The 25401-nt window shown below is 36.8% G+C and overlaps 1 protein-coding gene across 4 annotated transcripts in view; it reads right to left on the bottom strand.

Annotated features, from left to right (window-relative positions):
• The window catches only part of Ccser1 (coiled-coil serine rich protein 1), a 1057181-nt gene that overhangs the window by 639179 nt on the left and 392601 nt on the right, over positions 1 to 25401 (bottom strand). For all 4 annotated transcript variants that reach the window (XM_040737638.1, XM_021230621.2, XM_040737639.1 and 1 more), the window contains one exon: positions 21988 to 22062. In XM_040737638.1, the coding sequence (XP_040593572.1) occupies positions 21988 to 22062 (75 nt within the window). The remainder of the gene's footprint in view (positions 1 to 21987; positions 22063 to 25401) is intronic.

The raw sequence follows: 25401 nt of genomic DNA, 5'->3' as shown, positions 1-25401 counted from the left end.
TGGCTATATAATACAATAAAAGCAATAGAAGCCTAGGTTCTTAAAATAATCTAATATAAATCAGTCTTTTTCATTTATTGTTATAATTATTAGCATGTATCAATTATAGAAGTATTTGAACCCCACTGTGATAGTTCCCTGTATACATATAAAATGCACTAATCTTGTCCATCCAATATCCACTCCTGAGTACATCTGTTTATCCTACAGACATCTTCCTGAGCCCTTAGGAGGTCTAATACTCATGTTTAATTTTATAGTTACCAGAAAAAAACAGTCATTTCCAAATAATTTCACTGAAGGTCTAATTAACTGCACTCCCTAGTTGTTGTATTTTATAATTTCAAATGCATTATCTTAGTCTGATTTGGCTACTGTAAAAGACTAATTAAAAGTCAGTGGCCTGTAAGTTGTAAAAATGTGTATCTTGAGCTCTAAAAACTAAAAGACCCAAGAACAGGAGTGTGATGTTGGTCAGTGGTTCTTCCTGGACTCAGAAGTTTCTACAAATCATGATATGGTGAGAAGGTATGCACTAAGAACTTCATTAGAATATTACAATGGTTTTCATGTGAATCCCCCCATAGGCTAATATACTGGTGTTTTTGCCAATGATGGGTCTGTAGGAAGTCTTCCAATCTTGGGGGCTCTGACTCAGTCAGAGGGTTAATACCTTCCTGAGTTCATATTATGATGGCATCATTTGGAGGTGATGCAATACCTGAGGTGAGGACTGGCTGGAAGACTTAGGTAACAGGAACGTGTCCTTAGGAGTGGCATCTTACCCTGGCCTTGTGAGCAGCCTCTCCCATATGCTTCTGCTGCCCTGGAATTACCACAGGCTCCACACAAGGAGATCTAAGGACTGTGGTTGATGCTCCTGAAACTGTGATCTTAGGTACACCTTCCTGTAAGTTGCTTCCTCTCAGACGTTTGGTCACAGAGACAGAAATATAACAAGTGTAGGCACTAATGCTGTCTATGAGGTTTCGGCTTAGCCTTACTTGCTAATAACATCACATTAGGGAAAATGATTTCAAACATTGAACGTTATGAGGCTGCAAACTTTCACTCTGCGAATCTTGTATTGGTTTACTTTAATTTTAAACATTCCTTTAGTATTTTATGCAGACAAATCAAAACTATGACAAATATAACTAACTCCCTGATAAACTAATTTTGCACCATGTTTCCACTTGGTAGCTTTTCATAGTTATAGTCTCTCAAGTGGGTGGTTCAAATAAGAAGTCAGAATTGCATCTTGGCTATTAAATTTTTAAAGAGAAGTTACATTATGTTGTAAATATATATGTAACTGTGAAATAATTAGTATAATTAGGATTATTCGCTCCTGCCAATGCCTTAGCATTACTCTTCTTAATGTCAAGTGGTTTTCAATGTCTGGCATCCCCATTAAGTCTTGGAAGATTTTAGGAATGCTGATGTGCAAAGGCCCTGAGCATCCATTCCTCCTTTTCATCCAAGAGACAACAGACATAGAGTAAACCCCAGCGAAGCATCCAATGATGAGTTCTATGGTTCTCAAATAAAGTGATGTTGCCATCTTTTTGACAGATAGAAAAAATGGTCATCTGTTCTGAAGTTGTGTCCCAAACCAAGAAGGAAGTGACAATGATTATTTCTTAAAATTCCTCATTGTCTCAAAAATCATTTAAAATTCCCATTTCTTTTCAAAATGTTCAAGGCCTTTATAGGCTTTGGGATTTTTCTTATAGCAATTCAATATTCTGTTCTTTACATAAGATCAAATGCAGCATAACATCAGATGCAGTATTCAAAGATACATTCTAACATTCTGTACATGAAATCCACCAATTTAAACTTTTGCTACAAAATCTACAATTTCCTTGTGTGCAATGAATTCTAAATATGTGTATCAGACCAGTCTCAGAGGTTCTATTTCCCTAAGTGACATAAAAAGTAGATACTTGAATTTATTTTTCCATGGTCATATTTCAACAGAATCTTTACAGATGATATCCTATAACATCATTAAAGAGATTCTTTCTTTAAACCCCAGATCTAAAATCATGCTAAACAAACCCTTGCACAGAGGAGCTTTTCTTCCTGTATCACTTGTGGAACTCAGAGTCAGGCAAAATCCCAGGTACCAACCTGAATAAAATTAAACAAACACTCTGAAATTTAAATGGGAAGAAATCTGAGTGTGTAAGATTAGATAAAATGACAGGGGCATGCTATTATTTTCAGTGTATATTAATATGGACAAGTTCTTTATATTATACATAGCTGCCTAAAATTATTTGGACAGAGTAGGAGAAGAATTTGGACAGCGATATGAAGCTACCATGAAGCAGCAAATTATTTACTTGCTTTTTCTCATTAGAAACATTTCCCAGAGGTCTGCTATGTCTGAACCATATTACATGTCTTTTAGCACAAATTAAATACAATTCATTTTGACTTCAGTTTATATATTTTTCCTTACTAGGATATAAACCCCCATTTCTGGATATATGAGTGATCATGCATTATACACTACCTTTGTTGTCTGGATCAGTCAAATAAAAGGTAAATTATTCTAAGCTTATTACAGAATGAGAAGGGCAATAAAGCATAAGATAATATGAGAGAGACATTATAGAAGATAATAGCAGTAGTTGTTATTTCAACTTATATTTTACTTAGTGTTTACATTCTGTGTTATAGTCAAGATTTGACAGACACTTAGTTAATTCAAATTCTGTGACATGGAAGTTTGATTACCTAAATTAATGCAAATTAAAATAGCCACAGAACTTATAGTCATGAGTGTAGTGGGGAATATATATGACAAGGAAAATTCTCAATTCTTTCTGTGCTGTTTCACACCCAAAATTCCTATGCTTGACTAAGAACTTAATAGTACTAGAAACTGTCTTAACAATAGACCATCACATATGTACAAGTAGAGTATTGATAATATTTTTTGTCATTTCTATCAAAACTATAATTACTTCTCTTATGCTTCAGCAACGGTCTTCCGTGTTTGAATTCTCATAGTGTATCTGCTGCCTATTTATTCCAGCACGGATTACATTGCCCCCCACACATAAGGTTCCCAATATAACCACATTTGTAGACAAGAACCTTAAAGATGGATAGGTAAGAGGTACTTGATAATGCTGGTCACATTGGGGTCAATAGGATTGGTAACAAGGAGAGAATATGCAGGATTCTTGTACAAAGAACAGAGTAAGAAAGTGGCCTTTTCTGCTGGTCACATTTGGGTCAATAGGATTGGTAACAAGGAAAGAATATGCAGGATTCATGCACACAGGACATAGTAAGAAGGTGGCCTTTTGTAAGCCATGGATACATCAAAGATGCGTATGAAAACAAAAATGCCAATGACTGAATCTTTAAAATCTATTTTCCAGAACTCTCAGAAAGCAAACTTGTATTATTTGAACTATCTAGTGCAAGGAATTTTGATATGACAGTCCTAGGGAATTATTACATTCTCCCTAGTAAGGTTTTCAAAAAGGCTGTCAATTGGTTGCATCTTCGGGATTATCCTGTTGCCAGCTGGCAAGGTGGTAAGACTGGTGCCCAGCTGCTGTAGTGCTTGTACAAACAACACAGTTTATATTGGATACCTGATTTCTTTCTAGAAATTTGAGGTTTCAGTGCACACTGGGTATAGTATTCCCATATGACAAACTCACAATGGAATCTTCTGTGGTGAGTTTCTAGTGGGCTTCAGTAAACAAGAGTATAACATGTGTGGCACTGGATTTGCTTTTTGTTAGCAGTATACAATCCTTGTGAAAATCTGGCCTTGAAAATATACTTTCTCTCAGAAAATTTACTCTAATTACCTTCAAATGTCCACACTCTACAGTAATTCAAAAGGCTCCATGGAAATAATCAAGCATGACAGGCAGTGACTTCAACAAACAGCAACTCTAGCCTAAATCTGAATGCACTTAGTTTAAAACCCCAAACGAATCTGCCAAGAGGGGCTTAGGCCACATATCTCACTAAGAAATTGTTTTTTAGGCTGAAAAATGTATAAATGATTAAAAATACATAAACAAAACTGTCATTCTACTTTTAACTAGTCAAAAGTTGTTGCTTAAAATATTTACATTATAGAAAACAAATATTTCATAAGATTATTATCATAATAATGCTATTATTATACATAGTAAATAAATCTTTTTTAAAAGGATTATCATCATTAGGGAAACATACTGTCAGACTTTTATTTGAAATTATATTCAAAATGGCTATAGGCTGCAAGTCCTCTCCAAAACTCATCTTAAAAATTCCACTCCCATTGTAGCAGCATTAAAATCCATGTGCTAAATGGTAACCAGGCCCTGGGAGTTCTATCCGTATGAAAGATTTACTCCATCCTTGTGAGAGTGGCATAATTATTGTTGAGGTTGGTTCCCCATACGATGGAGGGTGCGGCTTCAGTTTATCTTTCTATTTTATGCAAACTTACTTGTGCACTGCCAGGGCTTGATGCAGCAAGATAATCCTTGTAACTGTAAGCATCATTTATGCACTAGGCTTCTCACTGGCCCTTGTAACTGTAAGCATCATTTATGCACTAGGCTTCTCACTGGCCCTTGTAACTGTAAGCATCATTTATGCACTAGGCTTCTCACTGGCCCTTGTAACTGTAAGTATCATTTATGCACTAGGCTTCTCACTGGCCCTTGTAACTGAAAGCATCATTTATGCACTAGGCTTCTCACTGGCCCCAAGTGTGAGCCAAACCAACTCCCATTGTTTTAATTTAGCGAGCACAACGTAATTTTTTAGAGCAGAACAAAACAGGATGAGACAAGAATAATGCTACCTCACGTTCATTTTATATTCATAGTCCATCAGTTATCCCTTGGACAATTTTATTTTGTCTGCCTACTTCTCCTAGTGAACATGGATGAATCATGTTTTTCTTCTATAATTATTGATTTATCATAAACTATGTCAAATTATATCTAACTCTATATATGTATTTTACAGTTTCTTGCAAAAGAGAAAAAAGACCCCCAGAATAAATAGCAATAATAGCACTAAGCAATATTTCTGATAAAACCAATGTTATCTTCCAGCATACACCTACTTTCCCTTCCTCATGATCACTAAAACAAACCAACCAAGACCTCCCCAACAAAAAAAATTAATGGCTATACTATACTTAGTTATTACAACACCAAAGGTAGTCACTGAGACAAAACGAAAAATAAAGAGTATGTGAGTTATTAGTATCCCAAATTGTCCTTTTACCTTTTAAAATTAACAGGATATGATTGGCTACCAAACTCTGCTGACGACACATTCAGAATGTACCAAGGACCAACTACATGTTACACTTTCAGACTTTACACTCCACTTGAAACTACCATAATTCCTAAACTACAGGATCCTTGGCTTGTCTTCTTCTGCCATGTTGCCATTGATTGTATCTATACGGAAGGCAAAGTAATATGTCTAACATAAACACAAAAACTTGTTTTGCTTTTTCTGTACACATCCTAATGAGTTTCTATCACAGGCAAAAGAAGATCCTAAGCCTATAACTCAGCCTGTTAGACCTTTCATAGCATAGTTGTCTCTCTGACATAACCCTGCATTATGTGAGTCCTCATTTATTACATATTATTCACAAAGATAGCCATAACTACAGCTTCAGTACTTTATGTACTCAAGACTCTTCCCTTAGAAATACATATTTTTCTCCTGTATTCATTATGCATCTGCTAAAATGCCCCAGCAAGAGTAAGCTACATTTGGCCTTTTTCTTCCCTTTTACTGAAAACAGTTTTTTTTTTACTCTGGGATCCCCTGGCCTGGGGCCTGCAGTCAGGTCGACCTGGCCCTAGAACAAGCAACTACGAGTCTGCGGAAATCACTGGGCTACTCCCATCCCCACTCAGGACAGAGTTGAGCTCCAGCCCACCTTGGGACCAACTTCTGTTTGCCCAGCAGGTCAACTCTCCCCGGTACACAAAGCAAATGCTAGTGGACTGAAAGCACTTTGCTAATCCAGCTCCCACTCACCAGGAGACAGAGTGCCTCAGACCCACCTGCACCCACTGGAAGAGTGGTGCCACCGGAGTATTGGACTTGTTTGCACCCACTGGAAGAGAACCTTGGATCGGTACACACTAGAAGAGGAAGAGAACCCACCTGCACCCAAGGGAAGAAGGAATCAGAAGAGAATAATATAAGAACACATTCAAGAAGAGAAAAACCAATATGACGTCACCAGAGTCTACAGACTATATATGCCAGCAAGATCTGAAGATCCCAACACAGATGAAGCACGAGAGTATGACCTTAAAAGCAAATTCATGAAAATGATAGAGACCCTAAAAGAAAAAATGAGAAAATCCTTTAAAGAAATGGAAGAAGACACAAACCAAAAATTGAAAGAAATTCAAAGAGTGCAAGGTTTGAAAGGTGAAATAGAGACCAAAAGAAATTTGAGGGAATACTAGAATTAGAAATGATGGGTAAACAATCAGGAACTACAGATGCAAGCATATCGAATAGAATACAAGAGATGGGAGAGAGAATCTCAGGCATTGAAGATGAATTAGGATAAATAGATTAATCTACCAAAGAAAATCTTAAGTCCAACAAATCCCTAACACAAAATATCTAGGAAATAATGGAACACCGTGAAAAGGCCAAACCTAAGAATGATTAGTTTAGAAGAAGGTGAAGAAACCCAACTCAAAGGTGCAGAAAACATATTCAACAAAATCATACAAGAAAACTTTCCCAACCTAAAGAAAGATATGCCAATGGAAGTACAAGAAGCCTACAGAACACCAAATAGAGTGGAACACAGAAAGTCCCCTCATCACATAATAATTAAAACACTAAACATACAGAATAAAGGAAGACTATTAAGAGAAGCAAACGAAGAAGGCTAATTACTAAAGGCAAACCTACTAAAATTACACCTGACTTCTCCATGGAAACTCTGAAAGCCGGAAGGTCTGGGATAGATATTCTTCCAACACTAATAGACAACAGATGCTAGCCCAGACTACTACACCCAGAAAACCTTTCAATCACTATAGATGGAAAAAAGAAGAAATTCCATAGCAAAGCCAGATTTAAACAATATATAGCCACTAATCCAGCCCTAAAAAAGTACTGCAAGGAAAACTCCAACCTAAGGAAGCTAAATACACTCATAAAAATATAGGCAATAGATAATAACACCTTAACAAAAGCCAAAAGAAAAAAGCAGGTAAATCTGCACACAATACCAACAACAGCAACAAATCAAAAACAAATAAGAATTGACACTAAATGGACCTTAATTTACCTCAATATTAATGGTCTTAACTGGCCTATAAAAAGACACAGACAAACAGAATGGATACAAAGACAGAACACATGCTTCTGCTGCATACAAGAAACACATCTCTACTTCAAAGACAGACATTACCTCAGAGTAAAGGGTTGGGATAAGATTTTCCAATCAAATGGGTCCAAGAAACAAGCTGGTATAGCTAACAGAGTATCTAACAAATTAGACTTCAAACTAAAATAAATCAAAAGAGATGAAGGAGGTCATTTCATATTCATCACAGGAAAAATCCACCAGGAAGAAGTCTCAATTCTGAACATCTATGCCCCAAATACACAGCCACCCATGTTCATAAAAGAAACATTACTAAAACTCAAATCACACATAAGTCCTCACACAATCATAGTGGGAGACTTCAGCACCACTAGCCAGGACCATCAGACAGAAACTTAACAGGAAACAAAGCAACAAGATTAATTAAAAAAATAAGTAGACCTACTACATATAGACGATAAATGGGCTGAGAAAGAAATTCAAGAAATATTTCCCTTTAAAATAGCCATAAACATAAAATATCTTGGGGTAATCAAACCAAACAAATGAAAAACCTGTATAACAAGAACTTTGAATCTTTAAAGAAAGAAATTAAAGAACATGCCAGAAAATGGAAAGATCTCCCATGCTCTTAGATAGGTAGGATCAACACAGCAAAAATGGCAATCTAGCCAAAACAATCTACAGATTCAATGCAATCCCCATCAAAATCCCAACACAATTCTTCACAGATCTTGAAAGAACAATGCTCAACTTTATATGGAAAAACAAAAGACCCAGGATAGCCAAAACAACCCTGTACAATAAAGGAACTTCAGGAGGCATCACCATCCCTGACTTCAAGCTCTATTATGGATCCATAGTCCTAAAAACAGCTTGGTATTGGCACAAAAACAGACAGGTAGACCAATGGAGCAGGAAGGCTTAGTCAGGTGAAGAATAGAGGTGAGCAAGAAAAGAGATACCATAATAGATGGAGCCATCATAGGTTTAAAGAGAAATCTAGCACTAGGGACAAGTCTAATGATCTACAAGGATGACACCAACTAACTATCAAAGCAATAGTGGAGAGGCTACATTAAATGCCCTTCTCCAATAATGAGACTGATGACTACATTTTATGCTATCCTAGAGCCTTCATCCAGTAGCTGATGGAAGCAGAAGCAGGCAGCCATAGCTAAACACCCAAATGAACTCCTGGAATTCAGTTGCAGAGAGGGAGGAGTGATGAGCAAAGGGGTCAAGACCAGGTTTTTGAAACCTGCAGAAACATCTGACCTGAATAGGGAGGAACACAGGGACCCCAGGCTGATGGCTAGGAAATTAGCATAGGGCTGATCTAGATGCCCTGAATGTGGGTTTCAGTGAGGAGGCCTTGGCAATCTATGGGGCCTTTGGTAGTAGATCAGTATTTATCCCTAGCATACAAGTGAACTTTGGGAGCTCGATCTACACAGAGGGTTGCTCTCTCAGCTTAGACACACAGGGGAGGGCCTAGGCTCTGCTCCAAAGTATGTGACAGACTTTGAAGATTCCTGAATGGAAGAAGGCCTCACCCTCCCTGGGGAGCAGAAAGAGAATGGGATAGAGGGTTACTGGGGAATAGGGGAGGAGGGGAGGGAGAGAGAAATGGTATTGACATGTAAAACAAGCTTGATTCTAATTTAAATAAAAACATAGAGAAAGAAAAAAAGAAAATAGTTTTTTTTTCTCACCTAACATATCCTCTGGTTTCCCCTCTACGTCTCTCATTTCTTCACCACTATTCCTCCCATAGGTATCCATTCCCTTTTGGTTTCTCATTAGAAGACAAATAGGCTTCCAAGAGATTATAATGTAATATAATAAATATAATATATAAATATTAATGACAATGACAAAAAAGCTTAACACATCTGAATAGTATAAAAACAAACAAACAAATATTAGAAGGAAAAGATCCCAACAAAAGGCACAAGAAACTGATGAAGATTCAGAGACACATTCATTCAACCTTTCTTTCTGAAATGAGACAATGTAGTGTCACTTTTTCTCCCTGAAATCCCGCTTTATTCTCTCAAGATGCTAATCACCCCTACCAAACACAATATGTAGTATTTGTTGTCTATTTCTCTTTTATCATGAGACCCCAGACATCATGAAATCAAAGATTTGGTTTGTTTTATTTACATTGAGACATAGATATCTTAGAACATTATTAAGCCTGTGACAGTTAATCAAAAACTGGATTGGATTCTTCAACAAATTAATGAGTTAATAGATAACTGAATCAATGATTCAGAAATACACCACAGTGGGTATTTCAAGTATTAAGAGGGACCACTAATTCCCAAAGGTGAAAAATAACTGTAATAAAATCTCTTTCACTCTCCACATATGTCGGACATTGGATGGATGATTCTGTAATGATCTTGCCACAAATATCCTCTTTCCTAGGGTCTCAAAATGTACTTCTTTCTATTATTATATGCTAGACAAAATACCTTGAAGTTATATTGATGATAGGACATTTGAAGGGGTAAATTATCAGCTTTGTTTGTTTACATTGAGTTTTTTTCCCAGAATTCTATTGGAATGGATGAGATACTTTAGTGGGAGCCATGTATTTTCCGATGTTAATTGGTTTCTTTTATATAGGAAGTTGGAGAATTAAAGAAAAATGTTCTATAACACACTTTCAATGAAAAAATCCCATATACCATATGTGACAGAAACCATTTTGTATTTTCTCTGCTTATGTTTTAATATAGATTGCTACAAAAAGTTCATATTTATTCTTTCTCCTTTATCCATGACATTCCTTTTAATCAGTTTTAATAAACGTAATATGATATGTGACAATATAAAATAAGTAGCATCACTTCTGAATACTAATCTTTCAAAGTAAAATATTCTTTCCCCATTTGACAATAAGGTAAAAAAATGCTAAGTAGAAAATTCTTCATATATACACATAGGGCATTCTTGATCTAAAGTTGGAAATCCCACATCTGTGAAAACAACATTTATTTTTTGTTTTACAGTATGTTGTTGTAGATGACTTCTACATACTATCCTCAGTCTTGCTTTTTATTTCTCTCCTGAAGTGGTTGTACTTGTCTTTGCTTTATAGATACATAAATTAAGAAACAATGTAACCGTCTGGAAATGATAAGGAGAAGAAAGCAGAAGTGTGCTTAATCCCAGATGTTTCCTAGAAAGCTACAGAAGTCCTTATTGTAGAAACTGTCCAATGTGTTTTCTTTAAAAATGTGTATGACTGAATTTTACAATGCTGTAATATATTAGGCTATGACAAATGACAGGAGGTATCTGGTTCATTTCACTTTGTGGGACTATTTTAATTTTCTACCTCTTTAGACTATTTTACATTAAAATAACCTTACATGAGTGAGGTGATATATTATTTATGATTTAATAAGTCTTACCTGAGGACCAAAATGCAAAGCTAGCCACATCCACAGAGCCAGGCAGTGATGATACTCACCTTTAATCCTAGCAGCCATACAAGCTAGACATAGAGGCCAGGCAGTGGTGGCACACACCTTTAATCCCACGACTCAGGAGACAGAGGCAGATGGATCTCTGTGAGTTAAGGTCACACTGAGCTACATGAAATTGATAGAGTCTAACAGAAAAACATTGTTTAAACAGAAAAGAGGAGATGTTGGGGAAGTCCTGTGTATATGTTAATAAATTACTGCTGGCCAATAGGAATCTAGATAGGTGGGGCTAGGAGTCCAGGAGGATTCTGGGAAGAAGAAACACAGGAGAGTCAACATGTAACGCCATGGGGGTAGGAAGCCTGGAACTATTCTCCGGTAAGAAACATACTTAGATTAACAATTATGGGGTAATTACTTAAGTCAGAGCTAGCTAGTAAGAAACAAGCAAGGCCAACAGCTTCATAATTAATATAGCCTCCTGTGTGTTTATTTGGGACTGATGCGGATCTGGAACCAGGCGGGCGAGAAGGCTCCTCTCAAGGAAATCTTCTCTTAACAAAATGGTGATCAGGAGTGGGATCATGAATTTCCACGCAAAATAACAAAAGCTTTAAAGGAATTTTAGAAACAGAAGAACGGAGAGAAGCACAGATTTTTGGTAGCAGCATTTTTCTCAGGTGTGCTCTGTTTTGCTAGTTACAAGCCGAGATTCACGTGGCTCACTTACCGGAGTCTTCCTGACTCGGCATAAAAAGAAAAAAGAAAAAAAAAACAAAAAAAAACCCCAAGGTTCTTTTAAGAGACTCTGCTAACGATTAAAAGGTGTGTACGTACAGCTGGAAGTGGCAGCTTTTGCTGGATGTCAGCATGGACTGAGGCGGTAAGATGGAATCATGCTTTCGCCCGCCATCTTGGAAGGCAGCAGTTTAAAACAGCCACGGTTTTACAGATAAGACACGTGGCCAGAAAAACATAAAGATTTACAGTAAAGTCAGACTTGGATGAAGAAAATCTCTAAAGGTTTACAGTGTGTTTAAAAGTATACGTGAGATTGAGAGAGAAAATGAAACGGCAAAGTGGTAAATAAATACAAAAGCCGGCGTTGTGGTGGCACACGCCGGTAGGATTTACTCCAGAGGCAGAGGCAGGCAGAGGCAGGCGGATTTAAAAAAAAAGAGATTTCAAAAGAGAAACCCTGTCTCAAAGAAAAATAAATAAAAATAAAAGAAATAAAGTAATAATAGATAAATAAATAAGCCACGTAAAGATGGAAAATACACAGAGAGTCTGGATACTGTACGCTATTATGTTTTTCAGTTTTTTCATTGCTAAAGAAGGAGCAACTGCTAAAGTACACTTGATTATAAATGCTGCTGAATTAATTCAACTTATATCTTTTAAAAATGCCTTGACTTCAAAATTTAAGTATAAGGATATGTTACTCGGAAAAGGAGTTTTTGCTTATGTTTCTACAGAAAATGAAAAGCTGAGGATTCCTTCCAGGCTTCTGTGGTTCGACGAACCAAGACCCCCGGAAGCAGTGGACAAGGTGTTCCAACAATTGAGACAGTTAAGATGATGCAGCTTTACAGACCCCGAAAATATGGACTTATACAGGTTTCTGAGTTTTGTCATGATCCCCATGGTATGAACAGCGCCCCCTTCCAGCAGGAAGCAGTTTGGAATGAGCGACGTCCCAATTCCCATCTTGTTTATAAATCTTTGTTTTCATTTAAATGGGATTGTTTATAATTGGCTAGTGATCACAGCCAATCCCTTTTAATGGTAAAAAGGGGAATTATGGTATAGGTATTGTTTTGATACAAATTCAAGGTCAATTTTGTGATATGTATATTTCTCCTCTTGATTAAGTATTGTGCTTATACTGATCTTTTAAAATGTAATGCATAATTGAATACAGAATATAGATAGTTACTTATAATAGTCAGAACTTATAGTTAGGTAAGTTAGGTTTTCTAGATAGATAGAGATGTATTTCAGACAGATAAACAGTCTTCTAACCTCTCAAAGACCATCAGAAAATGGCATTAAAAATGGTTTAGGGTTTTCTTGACAATGAGAAATGTCTGCTCCTGGCAGCACCAATTACGTCTGAGAGGCAGATGGGCATCGAAGAAACTTGTTATGGAGTTTGCTTTCAACATGGCAAGATTAGCCATTTGGGCAAGAAACTGCTCTTGCCTGTACTGCTTGACTGTTGTTGTATAATCTGGACATGCAGGACCCACAGGAAAGTGACTGCTGAACTCAGTCTTACAGGGTTCCTGCTTCATGGAAGAGTCTAGGAGATGTTCTGCAGGACAAAGAAAAATGACTGACAGACTGCCAATGCAGATGGACAGTTTGAAATTTCCTGCTTTGCTGAGAAATCTTCTGGACACATTGTGGCCTATGGGCTGAAGATGGATGCCCCAACATTACAGAGGAACTTCGGATGACTGTCCAGGCAGTAAGATGTCTCTGTCAATCCTAGTGTTTATATATTATCCTTTTGTGGTCTTTGATGGAGTTGAAGACAGATAGTTATAATTATAGTTTTCCTTAGTTATGATAAAAGATAAGCTACATATAGGACTTTGGACTCACAAGGATGGGATGGATGATATTTTCTTTAGATCTTGCTAAATGTTAATAGACAAAATGTTGTAACTGTGTTCTTACTTGATAACTGTTCTGTCATATACAATTTGACTATGTTAAAGTTAAGACCTTTCTTTTTGTTTAAACAGAAAAGAGGAGATGTTGGGGAAGTCCTGTGTATATGTTAATAAATTACTGCTGGCCAATAGGAATCTAGATAGGTGGGGCTAGGAGTCCAGGAGGATTCTGGGAAGAAGAAACACAGGAGAGTCAACATGTAATGCCATGGGGTTAGGAAGCCTGGAACTATTCTCCGGTAAGAAACATACTTAGATTAACAATTATGGGGTAATTACTTAAGTCAGAGCTAGCTAGTAAGAAACAAGCAAGGCCAACAGCTTCATAATTAATATAGCCTCTTGTGTGTTTATTTGGGAACTACAATGCGGCAGAGCCCAGGCGGCTGGCGGGTGATAAACCAAAGCGGCTAGCAAAGAAAAAACTTCTCGTAACAAAAAACAACTTACACAAAGGTGATCTCAGCACTTGGGACCACAGGCCTTTAATCCCAGAACTAGGGAGGTGGAGACAGGAGTGATATGGCTGGGTGGAGAGAGGAATATTAGGCGGGAGGAGACAGGAACTTAGGGGATGCAGCCTGAGGTTCGGTGGAGTGTAGTACAGCCTGAGGATTCCTGGAGATAGGATTGCCCATTTCTGTCTGAGGCAGAGTTAAGAGATAGCAGCTGGCTGCTTTGCTTTTTTGATGTTCAGCTTGAACCCCAATATCTGTCTGTAAGTTTCTATTATTTGTGCTACACATTAATAAATTTTAAGTCCTAGACCAGAAGTCCTATGACACTTTACACAGTCCATAATCATGATACAAACTTTGAAAAGCTGAATAGTTGAACAACTGACAGAAGAAATGACCATCTGCATACTCAGTGGAGTGATACCCACTTAGAGAATAGCTGAAATTGTCTATCAGAATTTACCTTTTTGAATTAATGGCTTGTATCATAAGAGCTGAGTTTATCTGAATTTGTAAGAGTTAAAGCTTTCATTTTATTTAAACAAAAAGTGGGGCGGGGGATGTTGTGGGATAATCTATTTGAACATTATAAAATTGTGTCTCTGCCAAGATAGCTGATGATGGTTAATTAAAGAGTTTAATTGCCATTAGTTAGGCAGAGGAGACTAGGTTGGATTATTGAGAAGAGAGAGGAACTAGGGAAGAATCAGAGGTGTGCAGATTTTATCAGCTGGACACAGAGAGAGCCAGACATGCAGAATGGAGGAGAGGTAAAGAGCCATGTGGCAGAATGGAGATTAATAGAAACAGGTTAACTTAAGTTATAAGAGCTATTTGGGAGCAAATCTAAGCTAAGGTTAAACTTTCATAATTAATAATAAATTTGTGTCATTATTTAGGGGCTGGTAGTCCAAAGAAAGTCTGACAAGAAGGCTTGCTACATTGTTTCTAATTAAAAACTAAAATAAAAGTACATGATCCTAGATAATAAGATGGCTCACTAGGTAAAGATACTTGCCAACATGTCTGATGACTTGAGTCTTGTTTCTAGAACCCACACTGTAGAAGGAGAGAACTCACAAATTGTCTTTTGACTACCACACACATGCCCTAGCACCCTACCTACATACACACACACACACACTACATAAATGCAAATTTTTATGAACCATCTAGTGCTGATATATTTTTTGAAATGTTTTCTACATAATGCAAATTTTATGTAATAAAGAACAAAACTTGTTAGTTATATTGCATGTCAGTAAGTTCTGGGCTAAGACTTTATAGTTCCAGCCTAGTGACACACAGCATTTCGCCTTTAATAGCCCAGCAAAATTTTGAGAGTTAAATTTATATTTCTATTTCCTTCCTAGTTGAATTGGGTAGCTTTCTTTTCCATAAAGCTAGTTTTGGGGCCAGGGCAGAAGAATAGTTAGATAACAATGCTACTTCAAAAATATATTAAAGAGATTATTTCTCTCTCAGTATCCTTGCTGCTTTATGGACAGGAGGGTAATCTGGGATGAAAATGGCAAAACACATTAGGCAAAAAGAAGACTTCAGGAAATGAAGAAAAGTAACCAGCTATCCTTTGATCCAGAAAGTAAGGGAAATGAGAAAACAGACAATTGTAACTCAGAATCAATTCTTGGAAAAGTGACTATATGAGTCAGACCATGGCCTGTACCATGGCTGGTTTACCTGTGCCTCACAGGTCGTGGTGACACAGGAGGAGGGTGGCTGCACCTCAGAGAGGGTAGCTGAATTGAGATAGAGTAGCTTGAGGTCATAGACAGTGGCAATACCTCAGACTGTAAGGCAGTACCTCAGAGGAAGTGGCAGCATCTCTAAGAATGATTATATTTCTGAGAGAAAAGGTAGCTGTACCTCAGAGAGAGTGTCTCTGTGAACTCTAGGTGCTGCATAACCCGCCTCAAAGACTTTGCAAGAATGCACACTTAACAAGGCAGAAATGTGCTAAAAAAGGTAATGAGTTACATTTGGTGGAAGACTAGTGAGTCATGGCAATTCTTCGGTGCTGTTACATACTTTAAAAGCAGAATGTAGGAAGAGCATAGTATATTTCCTATTGAATTTATTACAGGATAAGAATAGGTAATGTAATTTTATAATATATATTTGAAACATTAAATCAAACATGACTTTCAATAGCTAAGAGACTAAACTATAGACACCATGCTTCACTAAAGTACAAATGAATTTGAAAAGATAATGATCCATGATACTAAGGGGACATAATGTAACACATCTCAGCTGGCAGACAGATGGGAAAAGAGGCTCATTGTGGGTAGGTAGGCTTTCTATTTAAGCACTTAAAATGGCTGACTTCCTGCTCTTCCATCACTAATACAAATAGGAACTTTCAAATCTCCTAGGAGGGGACACTCTTGTGGTGGGAACCAATCTGCTTTCCTTTCTTTATATGGATTATCCAATCCCCTACAATAATCCAAACTCACCAAAAAAAGGGCCTTCATCCTAACCCCAAGCACAAAAGTATTCTAGATATCTCACTTCCTAATAACCCTCCTGACTCATGGGGAGTCTACTTGTCTGTGTGCTTTGGTGTGTGTGTGTGTGTGTGTGTGTGTGTGTGTGTGTGTGTGTGTGTGCACGCTTCAATGAAACATTAAAAGGACCATGCTACTAAGCTACTATAGAAGAGAATTTGGGCATCTTAAGGCAACTTCAGTATAGAAATCATGCTGAGCCTAATGCAGACACAGAAGGCAGACTGAAAATTAGATACTGGGGAGGCTTGGAGAAAGTAAAGGTAGAATATTGTAGAGAGAATGAGGACCTGAAGACTAAGATTGTCAACAGTGAGTGTCTTTCTATAGAAGATCATAACAAAATCTCATGCTTATCCCATTTACTCCTACTTTAGGAATCAGAGGAATAAAACCGTGTGATCATATAATGGGTCTAAAATGTCATGGTAACCCCACTCAATGGGTAGGTGGTAATCCCTTTGTCATTCACAATGATATAATGACACCTGTCAGCTTGTATATGTACGTAGTTAATGCAATGCTAAACTGTTTAGAGATATGTGACCATGATTACAGCCTGAATATTATGGTAATCTGAAATATTAGAAAATTCTCAACACCAACAGAATATAACATTAGTGAGACTATTACTTGTATGTATGAAATGATTGACACTTAAATGCAATGTATTATGAGTTACCCGTCATGTCCCATGATGAATGCACATCATAGTTTCACAGCTGGTGGGAATTCAATAGAGAATTTGGCTGACCATGGTGAACTGGCGTACATGTGACCTGTCCACACAGACACTTCACCAGTTATTTTGTCCCTTCTATTTGCAGAGTCCCAAGATTTTCCAGTTGTTTAAGGCAAGGTTGAATAAATTTCCAAACACCATAGCAACAAATAAACAATAATGACACAAAGCTTAGTAAAGTGGGGTACAAGTTATATGGGAGAAAAAAGAATAAAGTCATATCCCAAACGGAACTTAGAATGACTTTCAGAGCAGAATTTTAAGAACTAAATTTAAAGATTTGATTTTAATAATACTACTGATGGAAACAATGATTTATCAGAGAAAAGAAATGTTGGTATCAAACAAGATTTATTTTTGATGCCTAAATTTCCAAGACTCTAAAGCCAAATGATCCCCTATATTAGTGAACTAGCCTCAGAATGTTACCTAATTTTTGTAACATTAATTTACTATATCTTATTGTGGAATGCTCCTAACAACAGTCAATTTCTCAGCATACAAGTAATTTAAAATAAAGACACAGGAGTAGCGAGGAAGGAGAGAGGTTAAAAATTATATGAATATATCACTCATGTAAAACATTCTCAAAATAAATAAATGAAAAAATAAAGACAGATATTAATAGCATTGTAGCTATTAAGTATTAAAATAGTGATCAATTTGTCTTTATTTTAGGTGTTATGTATGAAGTCAATTTATTCAGAATGTTATTTTAAAAGGAAATGTCACTCTGATGTACACTTGGGCTGACACAAGTCATCTTCCTTTAACCCCAGCAGTCTTTGATTAATCCCAAATAGGTATGAATAATAGAAGGAAGCCATTTTTTTTCTTGCTAGATTAACCACTTCCCAGCAGACAAGAGAAAAGCAAGACCTCCATCAGCCAGTAAGGATTCTTTCAGAGACATAGTGGTTTTTGCCTACTCATTGTTACATATGTGACTCTGAGGTTAAGTTCTGGAATCACCACAGTTTAGGATACTGGTGCTGTACCTTGAATGTTAGTGTGAGTGAACTAACAGACACCTATGCTGTTAGTAAAACCTTTAGGGGTCACAGCTAAACACTCAGCTGAACTCCTGGATTCCAGTTGTAAAGAGGGACGAGTGATGAGCAAAGGGGTCAAGACCAAGCTGGAGAAACCCACAGAAATAGCTGGCCTGAACAAGGGGGAGATCATGGAGCCCAGACTATGGAAAACCAGCACAGGTCTGTTTCAGAACCTCCTTAGTTTGGAGATCTGGGCAATCTATGGGGTCTCTGGTAGTAGATCAATATTTATCCCTAGTACACAAATGGACTTCGGAAGCCTGCTCAACATAGAGAGATTCTCTCTCAGCCTAGACACAAATTGGACCTGCTCCAAATGATATGACAGACTTTGAGATCCCCCATGGAAGGCCTCACCCTGGGGAGCAAAAGAGGATGAGATAAGGAGTCCTTGGGGGGCAGGGGAGGTGGGACTGAGAGGGAATTGGGATTGACATATAAAACAAGTTTGTTTCTAATTTAATAAAAAAGTAATTAAAAATAAACCTTTGGGTGTGTCTGTGTGGGCTCTGGCCCAACCAACCATAAAAAAGCAGAGACTAACAAAATATAACTGTAAAAGGTAGGAACTAGTTAGATGACACTGGATGCTGAGAATGTACCTTTGAAGTGTACATCTTGTTCTTGGCCCCTTTCTACAACTTCTCTTTGCCTCAGGGTAGCAACTAAATGAGTTACAGCATGTTGCCTTCATGATGTTGTTTCTGTCTCATTAAAGGACACAAAACATGAAGCCAGCTACAACAATAAAGTATCTTAAACCATGAGTCCACATGCAACTTTCCTCTTCTTAACTTCCTCACCCAAGTATTTGTCACGGAGGAAAAAACAAAAGCCTGACTAATCCAGAACTTATGGGGTTTATTTTCATAAGTAAGACTATATTACATTCTTGGAGAAAAAGAAAATGTACCCACATTTTTTTTCTAGTTCTGAAAGGTGTCATGCTGACTGACAGAGAAAAATGTTTGTTTTTCTCTCTTTTCTACTGGTAAGTAATTGGATTAGCAAAAGGAATAAATTTCTTCTATTGAAAAATACTGCCATGTACATTAAATATATTTGTGTGTGTGTGTGTGTGTGTGTGTGTGTGTGTGTGTGTGCGTGCATGTACATGTCTGTGGAGCCCAGGCACCATGGACCTTTTTACTTTGAGACACGGTCTCTCATAGCCTGGAACTGTACAGTAGTCTAGGCTAAGTAGCTATCAACCCTCAGTACTAGTCCTGTCTTTGCCTCTCTGGAAATGGAATATAAATTCAGGCATCTCCGTTTTTTTCTTAAGATTTATTTACTTATTATGTATACAATGTTCTGCCTGTGTGTATCCCTGCAGGCCAGAAGAGGGCACCTGATCTCATTACAGATGATTGTGAGCCACCATGTGGTTGCTGGGAATTGAACTCAGGACCTCTGGAAGAAGAGCAGCCAGTGCTCTTAACCTCTGAGCCATCTCTCCAGCCCCATCTCTGGATTGTTTAAAAATAGGTTCTGAGATTGAATCCAGGGGAATCTCTTTAGTAAACACACTCTCTCCTCATTCCAACATCATAATTTTGAATAAAATCATAAACACATAGGAACTACAATATTAGGGTTTTGTTCTTCTAATGATTATAAGAGGACATAAATGTCTTCTACACCTTAATAAAAATTTTTGAAATCATAAAAATTATGCCACCAAAGTACTGCCCAAAATATTTTCTTTTACTGTGTATTTATATAAAAATTAATAAGTAATATTACTCACTAATACAATGTCAAATTTTAAAGTTAAAATAAGCTAATGTTGTAGTTTTACTATCTAGTTAAAAGATAAAACTTTGGATAATTTTAAGTACTAATGGTATAGTGTGAGAAATTTTTGAAGACTATAAATCTATTTTTTCACATGATAAGTAAAACACTAGGAACTTTAAGAATATTGGACACTCAAAGCTAATGCAGGCTCTCAAAAGTCTTAATTGCTTTCAAGAACCATTTACACACATTAGCTCAAAAACAGTATTGATCTCTTAGAACTAGTCAAATAATCCAACAAAAATGATTGTACTTAAATTATTTTTATATCAGCAGATTCTAGAATATAAAAATCTCATTTTAACCTTTGTTAAAATCACATTCAGTTTTAGCACTGTAATTTATCCATATATTAAGAGAAAATGGTTTCTTGTGATGCACTGAAAATTCAATTAAATCTTTGTGAAGAGGATTCTTCTATAAATTCTGTCCCACATACTATGAATAAAATATTTCACAATACTAAACTTGATAGCACAAGTTGTGGTGTCATTTTGACAAATTATTTATACCCTAACAAATGCCCCTCAGTATTTACCAATTCCTTGATACAGAAATGAGAGCTTCATAATTTTACTAAGTCTGTCACTGTTTTATTTAGGATTTCATTGCTATGAAGAGACACCATGACCACACACCTCTTATAAAAAAAAACCATTTAATTAGGGCTAGCTTACAGTTCAGAGGTTTAGTTCTTTATTCATCATGACTGGTGCAATGCATGGAAATACGGTGCTGGAGAAGGAGTTCTACATCTTGGAAGTTCTACATCTTCATCAGGAGGCAACAGGAAGCACACTCTGCACCACATTTGGCATAGCTTGAGCATAGGAGACCTCAAAGCCTGCCCCCACTGTGACATACTTCCTCCCAAAAGGCCATACCAACTGCAACAAGTCACACCTCCTAATAGTGCCAATTCCTATGGGGGGCATTTATTTTCAAACCACCACAATAATTAATCATGAAACAATTCAGGTGTATATAGAAACTAAAAGTCCTCAATGGACAGACTTGTGAAAGGTTTATCTCAGTGATGGCAATAACACTGAATGAAGGGAAGCCCTAGGTACCACTGTGGAGCCTATGGGTAGCACGAGGCTCAATGACATACATTGCTTGTATGGAAAATAACAAAATACCAAATAACAATTTTATATACAACCACAATGAACATTGTAATACATACTCAAGCATATACTACTTTACTTTCAAAGCAAACAAAGTGTACTAACCCAATGTTCTAACATTTTTATCCAGACAATTGAAGATTACCCCTATTTATAATAATAGTAATGATATACAACCATTCTTGGTACAAACAGTTTATGTTTATGCTAGGGCTAAGAATCCTAACCCTAGTGAGCAATGAAGAAATTTCCCTATTTATAGTGCATATAGACTCTTAAGTTGGAGAATGTGTTTAGGAGAATGAATCCATGCATAATGTCAACTTCTTTTTTTGTAATGACTGCACCATTCAGTATTGCAGCTAATGAAAATATAAGTAGAATAAACACTCTGTATATGTCCATGTAAACTAATGACTGACTGCAAACATGTGATGTAAAATCCCTACTTCATATTGACCAAAAGGTTAAACTATAGCTCCTGTGTCAGACAGGATATGTAGCAATTGCTCCACAAATAGTCCAACCTTCAGCCTTTAGGTAGCAATTGAAAAATGGAACAAAATCAACACTTCAAATAATGCATTTATGACCCAGGGATGCATACCTCTACTCTCAGCCTAAAGGGGCTGAGAGGATCTCTACTTCATGGGGAACAAAGTAAGACAATCAACCAGATAAGATGGATGAAGCAGCTCACCTCACATCTGTGTACGACTGTAGAATACACTGTTCGCAGACTTTAAAATACTAAGAAAAATGTTTTGGGGGTGTGATTATCTTTTACCTTGAAAGGCAGTGGCTCTTCCGTGAGAGGGCTGATGGGAAGTGAGGCGGTACTGCTGGAAGGGCTCACATCACTCTGAAAGGAAAGAGCCGCTGTGTTAAAAACACCATGCTCGGAACCATTTTCAAAATTCCTAACACGAAATCTAAAACTCATTGTTGAGATAAACACGTATATATGTGTAAAAAATATTCAACATGGATATTTTGATTAAATATAATGACTATTTTGTGTTAAGCAATACGTAATATTTTTACCTAATTTACAGATTTACTTCTTCTCGGAAGATAAAAGTATAATGAGTCATTATGATATCATGTCAACAGCTTTCTCTCTGATATTTAAACATGAATAATATTTCTGTTCCTTTTGTGGAGATTTAAACTACAGTACTTACCTCATGTTCATTAAATAAGCCACAGACAATTAAGACAATTGAAACAAGAGAAAAAACATTTTTATACTTCCTAGTTCAAGACCTTGTCATTTATATCCTTTCTTTCATTTTGAATACTTTATTAAATGTGATATTTTATTAAATACTTGAGACTTTGTGCATGCATACAATGTATTTTGATCATGTTCACCCTCCTACTCTCCCCTGTAACTCCTTCAAATATCACACCCACTATCCCTGCTAGCTTATGTTCTTTTCCTTTTTATTTCTTTTATTCTTATAATCCATGGAATCATACCTGTGCTGCTCATATGTCCATCATTATTGGGCAATCCACTGGTATATGTGCAACCTACCAAGGGCCACACTCTTAAAGAAAACGGACTTCCCACCACACACTAGTCATCAATTGTCAGTAGCTACTCAGCTAAGGGTGAGAACTTGTGAGTCCCTCACCACTCAATGCTAGCATGATAATCATATAGATCTTATATAGGAAAATACAGTTGCTATGAGTCCATGAATGCTTTCTCATCTTCAGAAGACATCGTTTCACTCTGGCTTTCCCAAACCTCTGACTTCTATCTATCTGAAGTTGTTGAGAATTACACTAGTCTATCGGTATGGATATATGAATTTGGAGGGCAACTTAATATTATGTCTCTTTAGCAGAGTTACAGGAGTAGGTTTACCACTGGGGTCTATGATCTCCCCACCATGAGTCCTTTGCCAGCTGTGCAATATCACTTATGAGTTTCCTCCTTTAAAGCAGACAAACCTTAAACCCAACCAGAAAATGATTGATTACCCATATACTATTTCTGAGACTATTGCATACATGAACATGTCTTGCCAGTCTGGTCATTACTATAGTTTAAAAAGGGTTTCCATGTAGGTAAGACTGATATTAGCTTGTTTCTCCAGCAGCATCTTTCAGCACTATGACAGATAGCAAGCAGAGAGGATACTTCCTGGCCAGTACCAGCTTAAGTTCCCTAGGCCCTGTGTCCAAAGTGTGGTGAGATCTTATTTGGCAATATGATCTTAGTACCAAGTTCTTCTAGAAAATCAAGAGCAGTGGACTCCATTGTTTGTAGGGCCTTGGGACCTTGCTAACTAACAATGTGAGGAGAAGGTACCCATACATAAAACTAGGCATACTATTTGGCAGACTGTGACTTCTGGGAGAATATTCCCATTATAGGTTAACTTCAATTAGACTCTTTAATATGATTATGTTTATATAAATATTTACATGGATATATAAACATATATTATAAGATATGTATGTATATTACAATATTGCAGGTTTCTACTTTGCATTTCAAACAGATTTAGTGTTAGTTATTTTCTCCACCCCTATCTCTTCCATACTCTGCTATTCCTTTCCCCACCTAAGCTTCCCTCCCCATTATTCTTACCCATGAATAACTGCCTATATTCTACTATTCACTTACCCTAAGATATTTCTTCCTTCTTCACTATGAATGGCCCCATCTAGCCCCTAGAGCCAAATAAAATATTTGTACAAAATATGAGCATGACAGGAATGGTTTATTGCTATTTCAATCATTCCAAAATATAATTTAATAAAACTCATAAACTAATTTTGTTTTTAAAAGACATGAGTTAGGAGCTATCATTGATTCACTTTACTAAAAGCAATAACAAGCTACTGATATTAGGGAGTGCATGTATCTGAGGAACTATTCCTAAGTAAGATAAACAAATAAAACATTGAAAAAAAGGCATGCCCACTGTCTTAGTGTGCTTTCTATTGCTGTGATAAGACACTGACCAAAAGCAACAAAGGGAAGGGAAGACTATTGGGTTACAGGTAATGGTCCATCATCAGAAAAGCCAAGTAAAGAAATGAAGGCAAAGGCAAGAAATGAAGAGACCAGGGCCATGGAGGAATGCCACTGGCTTGCTTCCTCTAACTTGCTCTGCTTCTTTCTTATAGAGCACAGGCCCAACTGCCCAGGTACATCATCTCCAACAATGGCCTCCAACTCCTTCATCAATTACCAATCACATAAATACCCCAAACATGGCCACAGGCTGATCTGACTGAGGCAGTTCTGCAGTTGAGGTTCCATCTTCCCAGACAGGCCAAGTTGACAGACAAGATTAGCCATGATACCTACATTTCTCAATTTGATTTTCAAATATATATATGCATACAAATACAGTAAACCTCACCATAAAGATAAAGCAAAAGAATGAATTGGCAAGGTTTGATGAACAATAAGGGCTTTAGTACATAAAAAAGAATATCCAAATAATGATGGATGTTGTACTTCCTTCTATATAAAGGCATTTTACTTCATTTATTAATGTTTACAATAAAGTACATATGTTAAAAATGTGTTAAAATATTTATCCTGTTTTTCCAGTCTGGAAACCAAGGAAAAGAAGTGTAAATACCAACTGATACCTTCAGCATGATTTTATGTAAAACACACAGCACTGGAGTGAGTTAAATGATGCAGAGGGAAATTAAATAAAAACTGAAAAACACATTAAATATTAGGAAAAATGTCAGTTAATGGCTCTCTTTAATTTCTAAATTTACTCAAGACTGCTAAGCCAGTAATAAATCAAAACCCAGGAAATATCAATTATAAAATCTTCTGACTATAGGAAACCCCAAGAAATATGAGTTACAAATCTTTCTGATTCTATTCTATAATAGAAAAAGTTTCTTCTACCAACCAATTTAATTCATAATTCTAGCATAAGAAATGAGTGAAATTTTTCCAGAATTAGAGTTATAAAAAATATGACTCTGGGCTGTTAGAACAGCTTGTAGAAGGTGGGAATTTCTGATACTTGTTAAAGTGTCATGCCCGTAGCAATAGCTGTGAGAATGAAGATGTGTAACGATATTCTTTCCGCCAGTCTGGTCCCAGAGCTGCATCAGTCCCAAATAACACATAGAGACTCTATTCATTGCAATGCTGTCAGCCAATATCCAGGGATTCTCATTGACTAGTTCTGTCTTAAGTATTAACCCA

Source organism: Mesocricetus auratus, unplaced genomic scaffold (assembly GCF_017639785.1).
Source record: "Mesocricetus auratus isolate SY011 unplaced genomic scaffold, BCM_Maur_2.0 Super-Scaffold_100676, whole genome shotgun sequence".
In the NCBI taxonomy this organism is placed as follows: domain Eukaryota; kingdom Metazoa; phylum Chordata; class Mammalia; order Rodentia; family Cricetidae; genus Mesocricetus; species Mesocricetus auratus.
The sequence above is the reverse complement of the archived record's forward strand: the minus strand, read 5'-3'. Positions and strand labels throughout refer to the sequence as shown.